The 18,117-nt window shown below is 42.2% G+C and overlaps 1 protein-coding gene across 1 annotated transcript in view; it reads right to left on the bottom strand.

Moving 5' to 3' along the window:
* The window catches only part of LOC133243938 (ATP-binding cassette sub-family C member 4-like), a 230,057-nt gene extending 224,195 nt beyond the window's left edge, over positions 1 to 5,862 (bottom strand). Inside the window, 1 exon segment of the mRNA XM_061410646.1 lies at positions 1,636 to 5,862. Within this exon segment, the coding sequence (XP_061266630.1) occupies positions 1,636 to 1,709 (74 nt within the window). The 5' untranslated portion in view covers positions 1,710 to 5,862.
* Positions 5,863 to 18,117: the final 12,255 nt, after the last annotated feature.

An 18,117-nucleotide genomic window follows, 5' to 3' on the forward strand; every position in this document is an offset into this window, starting at 1 on the left:
TAAGGGGTCTCATCCTGGGCTAGGCCCCTGGCACAATTCCAGGCAACCAATTCCATGACAAGCACAACAGTTACATACACAGGAAACATAGACCCCAGAACCAGACTTCCTGGTTTGAGATCCCACTCCACCACTTACAAGCTGTGTGATGGTAAGCAACTTACTCAACCTCTATGCTTCAGAGTCTTCAAGCATGAAATAAGAGGTAATAGCTCCTTCCTCCCCAGCAGGAAAACTGGAAATGGGTGCCAATGAAACTGGAAGTCTTCACCTTCCATTTCTATGCACATACATTTTCAAAGTCAACAAACAGAATGTGCTTTGAGAGTTTCTTGCCTTACTTGACGTTAAAGAGACATTTGTCTACTTTGCTATTATTTATGGTAACCACACACATATTCCTTCTTCTAGGTCCTTCTTTCCTAAAGGGTGATCAAATAGCCAAGGGATGTAGCTACATGCAATGAATACACCACCATCAAAACAAGCATAGGAGCTGCCATCCCCCTGGGGATCCCCTAGGCTGTCCAATAAAAGAAGTATCAGAATTTGTGGAAAAGATAAATGGGTTATCTTTAAGACCTAATAATCACCCAAGTGGGATTAAAATCCAAAGGTTCAGGCCTGCATATCTGTAGTCCCAGCTGTTAGATGAAGACTTCCATTAAGAGCTTTAACTCTCTGCAGTGCTTTTCATCTCTGTGTTTCCTCCCAGCTCATGGACCTGTCAGTGGTTTCGGGACCAAAGGACTCCTGGGCAGGACCACCTGCATCAAGACTGTGCACTGCTTCTCTGAAGGACAGAGATCTGGATAAGATGCCACAGGTTTCAGGGACCCCATCCCCAGGGTTTGGTTCTCAAAGGTAGAAGTGGAGATATTCACAATAGGGCCAGGGGCTGTGGTCAAATACATACTCTACTCCTGGCCGTGTGCCCCAGGCAAAAGCAACACATGTTCCAGAATAAAGTCCCTATTCATTTCATACAAAACAATAGTGTTTTGTACACACATGAAATTGGCCAAAACTAGGTACTAGGACATACAGGACCACACAGGGAGTAAAGGAGGGACAGAAAGAAATACATGGTCATAGACAGGGGGAAAGAGGGAGCCCCAGGGCAGTTGGAACTCAGATGTTCACCTAAGGAACTTGGGAAAAGGTGGGGACGTTATTGGAAGATGGCAAAGATGCAGGGCACTAAATAGATAAAGAAAATTGTTCACAAGCTTCTTTCTTGGGGGGGCCGGGGGGAGTTGCAGCTTATTTCAGAACTGACAGCAAATTCCTGAATGGTTCTGAGGCCACTGGAAAAGGTGGAGAGTAGGGAGCCCAGTCCCTTCTCCTGCTGGGCAGTGACTTCCCCTGAGCAAACCTCCTTGCCTTCTGCTCCTGCTGCATCAGCTCTCAGGCTCCGGGGCTGGCTGGGTGGAGAGCAGCAAGGCAGGGAGACTCAGTTCCCCTGACACCAGGTTCCTTGGTACCCCTCCCAACCCTACCCCTCCCAACGTCCCAACCCCACCGGCCCCAGGCACCCAGGCATGCTCCCTCGCCTTGTCCCTTGGTCCCCAACAGAAGCCGACAGTGTCAGGCTTGCCCCGCAGTGGAATGTCACAGCTCAGACAGGGCGCTCACCAGACAAACAGGCGCGAGCAGAAGTTCGCCTTCTGCACCGGGCTGGTCTTCACCTCCGCGGACACAAGCAGCATCTTGCCAGCCAAGGTGGTCACAGACCAGGGTCTCCCTGCTCAGGCGGCGGTGGGGGGCTCCTGCTGCTCCTGGAGGCGCCGGCGGGGATGCTGGAGACTGGCCGCCTCACAGGTCCACTGGGCCGGAGCCTGAGAACACCTGCTTCTGAGAGTGGAGCACCCTTTGTGCACCAGGTCTGCCTCCCAAGACTGAGCAGCCTCCAAGGTCCACCTCTGAGACACCCGCTCTGTGCAGGTGTTGCCACAGGCATAGGATAGAGACAGTGCGCCACGTGTGGGACTGCAGGACCAAGAGACAGCCAGGTAGATGCTTCCAGAAGCCTCACGCAGGTAGGAGGCAAAGTTATCAGCTCTTTGATAAAGGCAGCAGGCTGACTGAGGGGCACAACCAGCCCAGCTCCCAGGAACGCACCTGGCTGCAAACTCTGCGGAAGTTCCTGCTCTGAGCCCAGGCACTCAACCAGAAGGTGGAGATGAGAGGCTCAGGCCCTGCCCATCTCTGCTGCTCAGAGGCTCCCCATGGGCTGCAGAGGAAACCTGGAGAAAGCTAGCAGAAGGAGATAGAAGCCTCCTCTCTGGGCCCTCTGCCCTCATCAAAACCAAACAAGGGCCCTGTGGGAAGTTCTCCAACTGTAATGAAGCAGAACCTAGTGGGGCCTTCCTGGGATAGATCCTACCCCAACCCCATGCCCTCTGCCTGTCTCTTGTTTGTAGAAAATCTTCAGTCTCCCAGGCCTCATCTGAATCACAAAAGGCTGGCTCAAGGATTAATGACTGGAAAAATGTGAACAAGTAATAAAAAAAAATAAAATAAAATAAAAAACTTTATCAATAGATTAGCCATACTGCAGTCACAGAATCTTTAGTTCCTCCCAGAAGGCTACAGATAATATGTTTGGTGCATATTCCTGAGTTGTTTTGCAGATGCTAAAAAGTCCACCGGGTGGAAGAAGTTAACTGCATGACGACCATGATAAACTGGAACCTAAGGATTTATGATGATAATCCCTGTTGCATTACCGTGCTCCTCAACATCAAGCAGAGAATAGTGCATGAGCTAAATCAAGTACTCTCCACTCTCTCCCCTAGTCTGCCTTTAAAAAACCTCCCCTGAAATCCACTGGGGAGTTCCAGCCTTCTGAGCATGAGCATCCTTACTCCTTGTTTGGCCTTTGCAATAAACCTTTCTCTGCTCAGAATGCCAACATTTCAGTGCATATCACCTCAGTGTACATTGGGCACAAGGGCTTGGTTTGGCCAATACAAACCAGGCACTAAACATTTGACTATGGCCAACAACAGGGTTTAGCACAGATTATGTTTGTAGAGCTATAAGACTTAAACAAATGTAACAAAAGATTAGAAGACTTAAAATGATTTCGAAACATGAATTCATTGGAGATTGCCACAATATGTGAGGTGTCTTGCATTTCACAGGTTACATTGTGGGGGGACCTCTGTGAGCTTTTTGCTGCCCTCTTTGAAGAGGAATTTGGGACAGAGAGATTGCCTTATGATTTCTTTCATCATGAGCTCAGAGCCTGCCTAGTGGAGTAATAGTGGCAATATGTTATAGAATACAGGTTATGTGCATTTGTGGGAAACTTAATTCACTTTTAACTCCTACGATGCCCTGTTCAAGAAGATATTATCTTTATTTTACAGATGAGAATGATGAGGCTCAAGGACAGCATTCTCCAAGATCTTTGAATCAGTAAATGATGAATTTTGATTTGGATTCAAGTCCAAGTCCAGCATGACTGTCTCACTGTTGGATGGTCAGTGTGTGAAAAGTGTCTGGAATATTCTATCTGAATGAATCAATGCTGTAGGGCTGAGAATAAAATCTTGGGCTCCCACTCATAAGTGATAAGTTATTTGTGTGGCCATCTTACCAGCTCAGCAGCTTCTCTTCTCTTTCATTCTAAATGAAGAAAGATCAAAGTTTGTGGTGCTTATAATAAGATCACCTCAATATTCTTTGATAATTTCCCATGTACCTTGGCTAAAATGGTGTTATTAATAATGACTTTTAGCTTCAGTTATGCAAGATGAATATGTCCTGCAGAACTAGTGTGCAGCAATTTGGTTACAGTTGACAGTACAGTACTGTGTCCTTTTCATTTGCTGAGAGAGTAGAGTTTGGGAGTTCTCAACATACAAGAGAGAAAAAATTAAATGATTAAGATGTGAAGTGATAGATATATTGATTGGCTTGGTATGATGAGCATTTCACAATGTATATGTATGTCAAGTCATCAAGTTGTACATCTAAATAAATACAATTTTTGATCATCAATTAGACCTCAATAAAGCTGAAGGAGAAATTAATTTTAAAGAAACCCTTAATGTATTCAAATGTTTTTTATAACTCAAACATATAAGAATGGCAAACTGTTGATAATTTTGTATTGATGGGCATGCTGTTGGTTTATTATACTATTTTTTTTTGATATCTCATGCATATTTGAAGTTTTCTATTGAAAAAAGGAAGACAAAGCTGAAAACTGTCAATGTCCAATTACCCATCTTTCTGGTGTTAACTCTTTCTCAGATAATGCAATCAAACAACCTAAATAATCACTCCTCACTTGATTTCCAGTTCTCTTGGAAATTCTCTACATTTCTCCATCCCTATAAATGTTCAGCTACTACCTCTACTTCAAAGAAGAATAAATTGCTTGCTGAAGTTGGAAGTCTACTGACTTCTCTTGTCACACTTCCCCAGACTGTTCTCTCTGGTCCCCACAACTGTCTCAAGACCATAATTAGTGTCTCCAAACTGTCAAATACACTCAGTCCCTACAGCTTCTGCTGTATTTTTTTTTAATAAGATTTTTTGAAACTTCTTAGGAATATTTTCTGAACATACACTACTATGATATTTAGAAGAAATGTTCAAATCCAATGTTACAATGTTCAGAGGACTGGCTCTGGAGCCAAGGGACCAGAGCTCTAGATGCTTCACTCATCCTGCTTCCAACAGGGTTACTGTCAGCCTCAGAATTTGTGAAAGTATTTTGTAAAAGCTAAAACAAATACAAATAAAACTCTGTTTGTTTTGAAATGACTATACTACTAAGTGCCATCAACAGATTCAATGCAATCCCGATCAAATTACCAATGGCACTTTTCACAGACCTAGAACAAAAAAATTCGCAATTCATATGGAGACATAAGAGACCCTGAATATCCAAAAAAGAAGAATAGAGCTGGAGGAATCAACCATCCTGACTTCAGACTAAACTGCAAAGCTACAGTAATCAAGAGAGTATGGTACTGGCACAAAAACAGAAATATAGAACAATGGAACAAGATAGAGAACCCAGAGATGAACCCACCCACCTATGGGTACCTAATTTTTGACAAAGGAAGCAAGAATATACAATGGGGCAAAGACAGCCACTTCAGTAAGTGGTGCTGGAAAAATGGACAGCTACATGCAAAAGAATGAAATTAGAACACTACCTCAAACCATACACAAAGATAAACTCAAAGTGGATTAAAGACCTAATTGTAAGACCAGAAACTATTAAACTCTTAGAGGAGAACATAGGCAAAGCACTTGATGACATAAATCAAAGCAAGATCTCCTACCCACCTCCTAGAATAATGGAAATAAAAACAAAAGTAAACAAGCACTGCCTAATTAAACTTAAAAGCTTTTGCACATCAAAGGAAACTACAAACAAAGTGAAAAGACAACCCTCAGAATGGGAGAAAATAATAGCAAAGGAAACAACTGATAAAGAATTCATTTCTAAAATATACAAGCAGCTCATACAACTCAATACCAGAAAAGCAAACAACCTAATCAAAAAGTGGGAAAGGGACCTGAAGAGACATTTCTCCAAAGAAGACATACAGATGGGTAACAGGCACAACATCACTCATTATTGGACAAATGCGAATCAAAAATACAAGAAGTTACCACCTCACACCAGAGTGCCCATCATCACAAAGCCTAAAAACAATGGATGCTGGAGAGGGTATGGAGAGAGGGGAACATTCTTGTAATGTAAACTGATACAGTCACTATGGAAGACAGTATGGAGACTCCTTAAAAAGCCAGGCATAAAACCACCATATGACCCAGCAATCACACCCCTAGGCATAAACCCGGAGGAAATAAAAACTGAAAAGACACACGTGCCCAAATGTTCATTGCAGCACTGTTTACAATAACAAGAACACGCAGGCAACCTGGATGTCCATCGACATATAAATGGATAGAGAAGCTGCGGCACACATACATACAATGGACTAGTGCTGCTGCTGCTGCTAAGTTGCTTCAGTCGTGTCCGACTCTGTGCGACCCCAGAGATGACAGCCCACCAGGCTCCCCCGTCCCTGGGATTCTCCAGGCAAGAACACTGGAGTGGGTTGCCATTTCCTTCTCAATACTCAGCCATGAAAAGGAACAGATTTGAATATGTTCTAATGAGGTGGACAAAACTAGAGCCTATTATGCAGAGTGAAGTAAGTCAGAAAGAGGAATATAAATATTGTATACTGACACATATATATGGAATCTGAAGAGATGTCACTGATGAATTTATTTTCAGTGCAGCAATGGAGAAACACACATAAAGAACAGACCTATGGATAGAATGGGAGGAGAGGAGGGAGAAGGAGAGATGTATGGAGAAAATAACATAGAAATTCACAATATCATATATAAAATAGATAGCCAATGAGAATTTGCTGTATGACTCAGGGACCTCAAACATGGACTCTGCGAAAGGCTGAAGGGTGAGGTGGGGAGGAAGATGGGAGGGAGATCCGGGAGGGAGGGGACACGGGTATACCTATGGCTGATTCTTGTTGATGCATGACAGAAAACTAAAAAATTCTATAAAGCAATTACCTTTCAATTAAAAAACAACAACAAAAAACTTTTTGTTTTGAACAGGTGTTCAGTGAATGCCTTTCAGGTGCAGGACCACTAGGCCAGACACAGAGCTTACAAACATGGGGGAGATGTCATAAGACCTCTATCTGCACTTGTTTACTGATCTGAAATTGTTCAATACTACAACTAAAAGAACAATAACAAGTGATGGAAAGGATGTACAGAAACTGGAATTCTCATATATTGCTGGTGGGAATGTAACATGGTACAACCACAAAGTTACCACATAACCCAGAAATTCTGCTCATAGTTATCTATTCAGGATAAATGAAAACATATGCCCACATGAAAACTTAGTTACTAATGGTATAACACCATTATTCATAAAAAGGTAATAATTAGGGGTGTTAGGGGTGGGAGGAAGCAAGTGTACACCACCTAATGAATGGATAAATAAAATCTAGTATTACATGCAATAGGATATTATTTGTAAAGATAGATACATGTATGTATGCCACAACATGGATGAACATTGAACATATTATGCTGAGTTAATGAAGCCAGCCATTGACAAAACAACATCTAAGGAGAAATTAAATCTTGTTGGACTTGATGATTCATTTCCAAATAAATCTAAGGGATCATAGGGGAAATCTGTATCTGTGCAAACTATAAATTATTATATGGTCTACAGCAGGAGTTCCCAACCCCTGGCCACAGAGCAAGAGGTGAGCAATGGGTGAGGAAGAGAAGCTTGATGGGTATTTAGAGCCATTTCTCATCACTCACATTGCCATCTGATCTCCACCTCCTGTCAGATTAGCAGCAGCATTAGATTCTCATAGAAGCATGAACCCTACTGTGAACTGCTCACGTGAGGGATCTAGGTTGAGCACTCCTTGTGAGAATCTAATACATTATGATCTGAGGTGGAGCTGAAGTGATGACGCTAGCACTGGGGAGCATCTGCAAGTACGATTATCATTAGCAGAGAGGTTGACAGCAGAGGGTCTGTAATAAGCCATTTGCTTGCAGATTCATATCAAGACCTTTTCAATGAGTGGCAAGTGACAAGCTGCATCTGTTGGCAGGCCGTACAGGAGCACATGAGTTGGTACTTCAATTGCACAGCTGCATCTCGTGACAGTCTTTAAGGCAGAATCCGACACTAATTTTACTGTGCACAAGGCCTGCCCATTACTTCCATCAGTGCCTCTTTCCTGCATTGCATACTTGTCTCTGTCACAGTTTAGGTAAGCCCACAAGCTAACTTTAGCCAAAATGAGTAAAAAACAGAGTCAGAGCTTCTTTGATAAGGGGGAGAGACCCAATGATGAGACAGCAGAAGAGTCTAAGACTGCCAACAAAAGAAAACTTCAATTAAGATAAAATATCAAGAGTTCTACTTCAATTACAGGTTAATTGCAACACATGTATTTGCAACCAGTTATGCAATGAAGCCACAAAACTGTCACAACTGTTTTCACATGGAAAACAAGCACCCTGCATTGAAAGACAAGCCTTTGGAGTTTTTCAAAAGGAAATATGTGAACACGAAGAACAGAAGCAATTAGTGATGGCCACAACTTCATCAAATGTGTCTGCACCGAGAGCATCTTTCTTAGTGGTGAACATCATTGCTAAAGTTAAAAAGTCCTTCACTCTTACTGAAGAGTCAAACCTTCCTGGTGCTGAGGACAGCTTTCATGAACTTTTAGGAGAGGCTGCAGTTCAAAAGGTGGCACCGTTCCCTCTTTTGGCTAGTACCATAGCTAGATGACGGAAAAGGCAATGGCACCCTACTCCAGTACTCTTGCCTGGAAAATCCCATGGACGGAGGAGCCTGGTGGGCTTCAGTCCATGGGGTCACTAAGAGTCGGTCACAACTGTGTGACTTCACTTTCACTTTTCACTTTCATGCATTAGAGAAGGAAATGGCAACCCACTCCAGTGTTCTTGCCTGGAGAATCCCAGGGACGGGGGAGCCTGGTGGGCTGCCATCTACGGGGTCGCACAGAGTCAGACATGACTGAAGCGACTTACCAGTAGCAGCATAGCTAGATGAATTGGTGAAACAGCAGAGGATATTGAAACACAATTGTAGGAAAGATTAATGAGTCACTGTGGTATGCAATCCAACTTAACAAGTCTACTGATGTTGATAAAAAGGCAACAATGCTTGTTTCTATGAGCTATATTTTCAGGTGGTTGTGCATGAGGATATGTTGTGGGCACTTTTGTTGCCAACCAATACCACAGCCACAGAACTATTTAAGTCTTTGAAATTACATATCAGGAAAACTGAATTGGTCATTTTGTGTTGGTCTGTGTACACAGTGGTTGCCATGACTGGATGGCTTTCTTGTTTCACTAGTTGACTCAAAGAGATCGCTTTTAAATGTGAGTCAATATACACTGTTATCCATAGAGAAATGCTGGCTAGTTGAAAAGTGTCACCTGAACTTAACAATGTTTGCAGGATGTGACTAAATGATCAACTACATCACAGTGCATGCCCTTAGCTCCCATCTGTTCATACAGTTCTGTGAGGAGATGGATGCAAAGCACACACATTTCTTATGCACAAAAAAGTGAGAAGACTTTCAAAGGTAGATCACTGGCCAGAGTTTTTGACGTACAAGAGATGCTCCAGATATTTCTGGCAGCACCTTTCAGTGACACAGAAGGGATTGCAAACCTTGCTTACCTGTGTGACATACTATACCTGCTCAATGAACTCAATCTATCTATCACTTTGAGGGAGAAGGACAACTGTGTTTAAGTCAGCAGATAAAGTGGCTGCATTGAATGCCAAACTGGAGTTATGGAGGTAACAAGTGAACACTGGGGTTTTGACATGTTTCAAATATTAACAGAGATTTTAAAAGAGACTGAGCCAGGGCCTTCTTCATCCTGGCTGGTGTGTGATCACCTATTTCAGCTTTCGAAAGAGTATGAGCATTACTTCCCAACCACGAAACAGTCTTGAACTGGAAAGGAATGGATCTGTGATCCATTTGCAAATAAGCAAGGTGCATCGACTTTATCTGTTGTAAGAGAGGATCACCTTCTTGAGATTGTAAATGATGATGATCTAAAAAGTATGTTTGAGACAATTTCAAATCTCTATATGTTCTAGATTAAAGACAGAATATCCTGAGATTGCCACAAAGCACTGAAAAGTCTGCTTCCATATTCTTTGGGAAGCAGGGTTTTCTGCAGTGACAGCAACCAAAATGTGATTGCAGAGTAGATTGGACATAAACAGCACACTTCAGGTGTCAGTCTCTCCTATCACCCCAAAATGAGACTATCTAGTTGCAGAAAAACAAGCTCAGGGCTCTCACTGCTTCTGCAGTATGGTGAGTTGTATAATTATTTCATTATATAGTCACAACATAATAATAAAAGAAGTAAGTACACAGTAAATGTAATGAGCTTGAATCATCTCAAAACCATCCCACCCTCCCTGGTCCATTGGAAAACTGTCTTTCACGAAACTGGTCCCTAGTGCCAAAAAGGTTGGAGACCACTGGTCTATAGGATCTCTGACATATGGTCAAAGCTGTGTTAAGTCTGCAGCAGGTTTAACAACAGAACTAAAATGGCTCGGGTGGGACAGGGCTGGTTGGTCCTCAAGCATTTTTCTATCAAGACATACAGGACAAATGGGATTCACAATTTAAACATAATCCTGTGGGTATCCATAGCTCTGAATATGGTGACAATCTCTCTATCACTCCTCCTTCTAGAAATATATCTACCTCTGTAAACTCAGGGCTGGGCACCCAACTGAAATCTAGCCAATCATAATATGCCATGTCAATATGCAAAGGGCTTGACCCACAGATAACCTCATGGCTAAGCAGACCAACTGGATTTCTTCCTTGAGAATGTTAAGTGGGGGGTAATTTCTGTTTTCTTTTTTGCTGGAGCTAGAAAGAGAACACCTCTCTTTCCTTTCTGATGAGGGAGTTTTAAGGACATGACACATGATTGGTGACCATGTGCTCCATTTATTTACATGGAGAGCCTGAAAGAGTAGAGCAGGTACTCAGGGAAAGTCATATAGTCAACAATTATTTATTGAACACCTACTATTCCAGAAACTAGGGATACATAAGTGAACAGGACAATTGGTACAAAGCAGATTCTCAGTGACATCAAGTCCCTAGGGCTCCTGAGGCTAACAATCCCTCCTTGGATGGTGTGACCTGCTGGAGCAGAAGCTGTTACTTTCTGGCTCATGTCCTCTGTCTCTTCTACAGGACTAAGGAGCTCACTGCTTATCAGCAACTCTCCACTTAGGGCCTCTTTCTAGCTATGGAACCACACTGGGGCCATATGCAAAGCAAGTAAAAAACCTTGGATTCAGCCCTTAACCAGTGATGGATGGGGAGTGGGTAGATAAATGCCCCAGTGCCCTTGCCTGTCAGCTGGAATAATTCTGTCTCCCAGGGTGACTCTGAGGGAAGGAACCCCATTGCAAAAGCAGTAACTTTCTTGATAACACACATTTTATTGGTTTCCTTCTCTTTTTTGTCTCACTTATCCACTCCATACATGTGTTTTCCTATGCTCACTTCTAAAATAAACCACTTTCATGCAAATGTTTGCCTCACGGTCTGCTACTAGGGGAACTCAAACTATGACACCTATGAGGAACATCCTTCCAATTATGAAAACTACATTCACTCCCTTGAACCCATGAAAATCCTTATTAATATTATAAACCCTGGGTTGTCAAATACAGTAACACTATTCACATAAAGATTTTGAGGACTTTAAATGCATCTGGTCCAAACTGAGTTGTGCTTTAACTGTATAATACACCACAGATTTCAAAGATAGCATAAAACTCTTTTTTGTCTCAATGATTTTTTCCTGTTTATTACATGCTGATATATTTTTGACACATAGTTTCAAAAAGTTCTTACTAATATTACTTTCACTTGTCCCTTTTAACTTGTTCACATGGTTATTGCAAATTTAAATTTATAGATGTGGGTCACTATATATTTCTGTGGACAGCACTGCTATAACCAATGGACAGAATTTAACACCACAAATTTCTCTCCCACTTAAGAAAGTAAATAAGTATCATGAGAGTATTTAAATCTTGAATGTGATCTAATTCATGAAAAGAAGTCACACACACATTTCAGAACTTTGTTATTAGTAATGTGTTACCTGTGTTACTTCCCACTGGCCCTCAGTCATATTTGCATCATTACACTATCATATAGAGCCCTGATGTAAAAACTGAAGCAAAACTGCTCAGTGTGGGCCAATGACTTCTCTGGGGGCTCAGTGGTAAAGAATCTGCTTGCCAAACAGGAGACTCAGGTTTGATCTCTGGGTCAGGAAAATCCCCTGGAGAAGGAAACAGCAACTCACTCCAGTATTCTTGCCTGGGAAATCCCATGGGCCGAGAGGCCTGGCAGGCTACAGTCCACGGGGTCACAAAAGAGGAAGACTGAGTGACTAAACCACATCAAGATATCATAATAAAAATAAGATCTTCAGTTATTTTGATTTCAGCCTTTTGGAAAACTAATTCATTATTTACATAAGTGTCCAGAAACTTCTAAGAGTTGATAAAGGTATCCTCAGAAAAGAATATACCTAAAAAGATGAAATCCCTGTTTTCATTAGGCTCGCAATCTAGAAAAAGAGTAAGTAAAAAGAAAATTACAGTGAAGTAATACAAATAATAAGATAATCAGTTCAATGTAGTAGCTCAGTCGTGTCTGACTCTTTGAGACCCCATGAATCACAGCATGCGAGGCCTCCCTGTCCATCACCAACTCCCGGAGTCTATCCAAACCAATGTCCATAAAGTCAATGATGCCATCCAACCAACTCATCCTCTGTCATCCCCTTCTCATCTCACCCCCAATCCTTCCCAGCATTAGGGTCTTTTCCAATGAGTCAACTCTTCGCATGAGATGGCCAAAGTATTGGAGTTTCAGCTACAAAAACAGTCCTTCCAATGAACACTCAGGACTGATCTCCTTTAGGATGGACTGGTTGGATCTTCTTGCAGTCCAAGGGACTCTCAAGAGTCTTCTCCAATACGAAAGTTCAAAAGCATCAAATCTTTGGCGCTCAGCTTTCTTCACTGTCCAACACGCACATCCAAACATGACTACTGGAAAAACCATAGCCTTGACTAGATGGAACTTTGTTGGCAAAGTAATTTCTCTGCTTTATAATAATATGCTGTCTAGGTTGGTCATAACTTTCCTTCCAAGGAGTAAGTGTCTTTTAATTTCATGGCTGCAATCACCATCTGCAATAAAATAATATAAACATACAAATATATTCATTCTCACCTATTAAATTAGCAACACTTTTTAAAAACCAGAATCAGTTCAGTTCAGTTGCTCAGTCATGTCCAACTCTTTGTGACCCCACAGAGTGCAACACAACAAGCCTCCCTGTCCCTCACCTACTCCCAGAGTTTACACAAACTCATGTCCATTGAGTTGGTGATGCCATCCAACCATCTCATCCTCTGTCATCCCCTTCTTCTCCCACCTTCAATCTTTCCCAGCATCAGGGTATTTTCAAATGAGTCAGTTCTTCATATAAGGTGGCCAAAGCATTGGAGTTTCATCTTCAACATCAATCCTTCCAATGGACACTCAGGACTGATGTCTTTTAGGATGGACTGGTTGGATCTCCTTGCAGTCCAAGGGACTCTCAAGAGTCTTCTCCAACACCAGAGTTCAAAAGCATAAGTTATTCAGTGCTCAGCTTTATTTATAGTCTAACTCTCACATCCATACATGACTACTGGAAAAACCATAGCCTTTAGTAGATGGACATTTGATGGCAAAGTAATGTCTCTGCTTTTTAATATACGGTCTAGGTTGGTCATAACTCTCCTTGCAAGAAGTAAGAGTCTTTTAATTTCAAGGCTGCAGTCACCATCTGAAGTGATTTTGGATCCCCCCAAAATAAAGTGAGCCACTGTTTCCACTGTTTCCCCATCTATTTGCCATGAAGTGACGGGACTGGATACCATGATCTTAGTTTTCTGAATGTTGAGCTTTAAGCCAACTTTTTCACTCACCTCTCTCACTTTCATCAAGAGGCTCTTTAGTTCTTCTTCACTTTCTGTCATAAGGTCATCTGCATATCTGACATCACTGTTATTTCTCCTGGCAATCTTGATTCTAGCTTGTGCTTTATCCAGCCCATCCCATGCTAATTAAAAGTGTGATAGGCACTGTAATCTACTATTGGTAAACTATAAATTAGAATAGGCTTTTCAGATAATAATTTGACAATATTTATTAAAAGCCTTAAATTGTTCACCTTCTTTTACCCAATAGGATGTTTACCTACAAGATGATGAAGGCAAAAAAGTCACTTACAGAAAACTATTTATGCACAACTTTATTTATATACAAATGTTTCTCAGAGCAATGATTATTATTAAATTATAATAGAATTTAGAAACACCCTAACTTCCAAGTTTAGCAACAGCAACATGATTAAATAAATTAGGAATTATTTTTAAATAAGTGCTTTTGAACATCTATCACACATCACATACCCTTTAAAGTACTAAGAATCAATGGCTTACAAAACATTTAAGGTTTATCTTCTCACACTGTTTACATTAAATTAGTAGGAGGTAGACAGTGGCATGGGCGGCTGCGACCTGCGCATTTAGCGCGGCGAAAAGGAGCTACCCCACGTCCGAGATCAGAGGCAGAAGCCCAGAGGACCCCATGCCCGAGGGGAGGTGGCCAAGAGGAATTATCCCACGTCCGAGGTCAGGGGCAGCGGCCAAGAGTGCCAGGCTGCGATGGCACAGGAACGGCTGAGAGGAGCTACCCTGCGTCCGAGGCTAGGGGCCTTGGCCAGGAGGACCTACGCCCATGCTCCCGAGGCCAGGTCACGCTCTTGAGGCCAGGGACGGCAACCAGGAGGACCTACCCCACACCCAAGGCCAGGGGCTGCGGGTGGGAGGAGCCATCCCACCTCCAAAGAGCAGTGGCTGCACCGACGCAGGAGGGCCTAGAGGAGCTATTCCACATTCAAGGTCAGAAGGGGCAGCGGTGAGGAGATAACCCTCGCCCAAAGTAAGGAGCAGCCGCTGCGCTTTGCTGGAGCAGCGGTGAAGAAATACCCCATGTCCAAGGTAAGAGAAACCTACATAAGACGGTAGGTGTTGCAGGAGGGCATCAGAGGACAGACACACTGAAACCTTACTCACAGAAAATTAGTCAATCTAATCACACTAGGACCACAGCCTTGTCTAACTCAATGAAACTAAGCCATGCCCATGGGGCAACTCAAGACTGGCGGGTCATGGTGGAGAGGTCTGACAGAATATGGTCCACTGGAGAAAGGAATGGCAAACCACTTCAGTATTCTTGCCTTGAGAACCCTATGAACAGTATGAAAAGGCAAAATGATAAGATACTGAAAGAGGAATTCCCCAGGTCAGTAGGTGCCCAATATGCTACTGGAGATCAGTGGAGAAATAACTCCAGAAAGATTGAAGGGATGGAGCCAAAGCAAAAACAATACCCAGCTGTGGATGTGACTGGTGATAGAAACAAGGTCCGATGCTGTAAAGAGCAATATTGCATAGGAACCTGGAATGTCAGGTCTATGAATCAAGGCAAATTGGAAGTGGTCAAACAGGAGATGGCAAGAGTGAACGTCGACATTCTAGGAATCAGCAAACTAAAATGGACTGGAATGGGTGAATTTAACTCGGATGACCATTATATCTACTACTGTGGGCAGTAATCCCTCAGAAGAAATGGAGTAGCCATCATGGTCAACAATAGAGTTCGAAATGCAGTACTTGGATGCAATCTCAAAAATGACAGAATGATCTCTGTTCCTTTCCAAGGCAAACCATTCAATATCAGAGTAATCCAAGTCTATGCCCCAACCAGTAACATTGAAGAAGCTGAAGTTGAATGGTTCTAAGAAGACCTACAAGACCTTTTAGAACACCCAAAAAAGATGTCCTTTTCATTATAGGGGACTGGAATGCAAAAGTAGGAAGTCAAGAAGCACCTGGAGTAACAGGCAAATTTGGCCTCAGAATACGGAATGAGGCAAGACAAAGACTAATAGAGTTTTGCCAAGAAAATGCACTGGTCATAGCAAACACCCTCTTCCAACAACACAAGAGAAGACTCTACACATGGACATCACCAGATGGTCAACACTGAAATTTGATTGATTATATTCTTTGCAGCCAAAGATGGAGAAGCTCTATACAGTCAACAAAAACAAGACCGGGAACTGACTGTGGCTCAGATCATGAACTCCTTATTGCCAAATTCAGACTGAAATTGAAGAAAGTAGGGAAAACCACTAGAACATTCAGGTATGACCTAAATCAAATCCCTTATGCTTATACAGCAGAAGTGAGAAATAGATTTAAGGGTATAGATCTGATAGATAGAGTGCCTGATGAACTATGGAAAGAGGTTCATGACATTGTACAGGAGACAGGGATCAAGACCATCCCCATGTAAAAGAAATGCAAAAAAAGGAAAATGGCAGTCTGGGGAGGCCTTATGAATAGCTGTGAAAAGAAGAGAAGTGAAAAGCAAAGGAGAAAAGGAAAGATATAAGGATCTGAATACAGAGTTCCAAAGAATAGTAAGAAGATATAAGAAAGCCATCCTCAGCGATCAGTGCAAAGAAATAGATTCATGTTGATATATGGCAAAACCAATACAATATTGTAAAGTTAAAAAATAAAATAAAATATATATTAAAGAAAAGAAATAGAGGAAAACAACAGAATGGGTAAGACTAGAGATCTCTTCAATAAAATTAGAGATACCAAGGGAATATTTCATGCAAAGATGGGCTTGATAAAAGACAGAAATGGTATGACCTAAGAGAAGCAGAAAATATTAAGAAAAGGTGGAAAGAATACACAGAAGAACTGTACAAAAAGATCTTCATGACCCAGATAATCACGATGGTGTGTTCGCTCACCTAGAGCCAGATATCCTTGAATGTGAAGTCAAGTGGGCCTTAGAAAGCATCATTACAAACAAAGCTAGTGGAGGTGATGGAATTCCAGTTAAGCTATTTCAAATCCTGAAAGATGATGCTGTGAAAGTGCTGCACTCAACATGCCAGCAAATTTGGAAAACTCCGCAGGGGCCACAGGACTGGAAAAGGTCAGTTTTCATTCCAATCCCAAAGAAAGGCAATGCCAAAGAATGCTCAAACTATCGCACAATTGCACTCATCTCACACATGAGTACAGTAATCCTCAAAATTCTCCAAGCCAGGCTTCAGCAGTACATGAACTGTGAAATTCTAGATGTTCAAGCTGGTTTTAGAAAATGCAGAGGAACCAGAAATCAAATTGCCAACATTCACTGGATCATGGAAAAAGCAAGAGAGTTCCAGAAAAACACCTATTTCTGCTTTATTGACTATGCCAAAGACTTTGTGTGGATCACAATAAACTGTGGAAAATTCTGAAAGAGATGGGAATACCAGACCACCTGACCTGCCTCTTGAGAAACCTGTATGCAGGTCAGGAAGCAACAGTTAGAACTGGACATGGAACAACAGACTGGTTACAAATAGGAAAAGGAGTATGTCAAGGCTCTATATTGTCACCCTGCTTATTTAACTTATATGCACAGTACACCATGAGAAAAGATAGGCTGGAAGAAGCACAATCTGGAATCAAGATTGCTGGGAGAAATATCAATAACTTCAGATATGCAGATGACACCACCCTTATGGCAGAAAGTGAAGAGGAACTCAAAAGCCTCTTGATGAAGGTGAAAGAGGAGAGTGAAAAAGTTGGCTTAAAGCTCAACATTCAGAAAACGAAGATCATGGCATCTGGTCCCATCACTTCGTGGGAAATTGATGGGGAAACAATGGAAACAGTGTCAGACTTTATTTTTGGGGGCTCCAAAATCACTGCAGATGGTGACTCCAGCCATGAAATTAAAAGACGCTTACTCCTTGGAAGGAAAGTTATGACCAACCTAGATAGCATATTCAAAAGTGGAGACATTACTTTGCCAACAATAGTTCGTCTAGTCAAGGGTATGGTTTTTCCGGTGGTCATGTATGGATGTGAGAGTTGGACTGTGAAGAAGGCTGAGCACCGAATAATTGATGCTTTTGAACTGTGGTGTTGGAGAAGACTCTTGAGAGTCCCTTGGACTGCAAGGAGATCCAACCAGTCCATTCTGAAGGAGATCAGCCCTGGGTGTTATTTGGAAGGAATGATGCTAAAGCTGAAACTCCAGTACTTGGCCACCTCAGGCGAAGAGTTGACTCATTGGAAAAGACTCTGATGCTGGGAGGGATTGGGGGCAGGAGGATAAGGGGACGACACAGGATGAAATGGGTGGGTGGCATCACTGATTCGATAGACATGAGTCTGAGTGAACTCCGGGAGTTGGTGATGGACAGGGAGGCCTGGTGTTCTGCGATTCATGGGGTTGCAAAGAATTGGATATGACTGAGCAACTGAACTGAACTGAACTGAGACAGTAAACAAGTTAAAGAATAGACAATTGATATCAGAAG

This window comes from Bos javanicus, unplaced genomic scaffold (genome assembly GCF_032452875.1).
Source record: "Bos javanicus breed banteng unplaced genomic scaffold, ARS-OSU_banteng_1.0 tig00001600_1, whole genome shotgun sequence".
NCBI classification, from domain to species: Eukaryota; Metazoa; Chordata; class Mammalia; order Artiodactyla; family Bovidae; genus Bos; species Bos javanicus.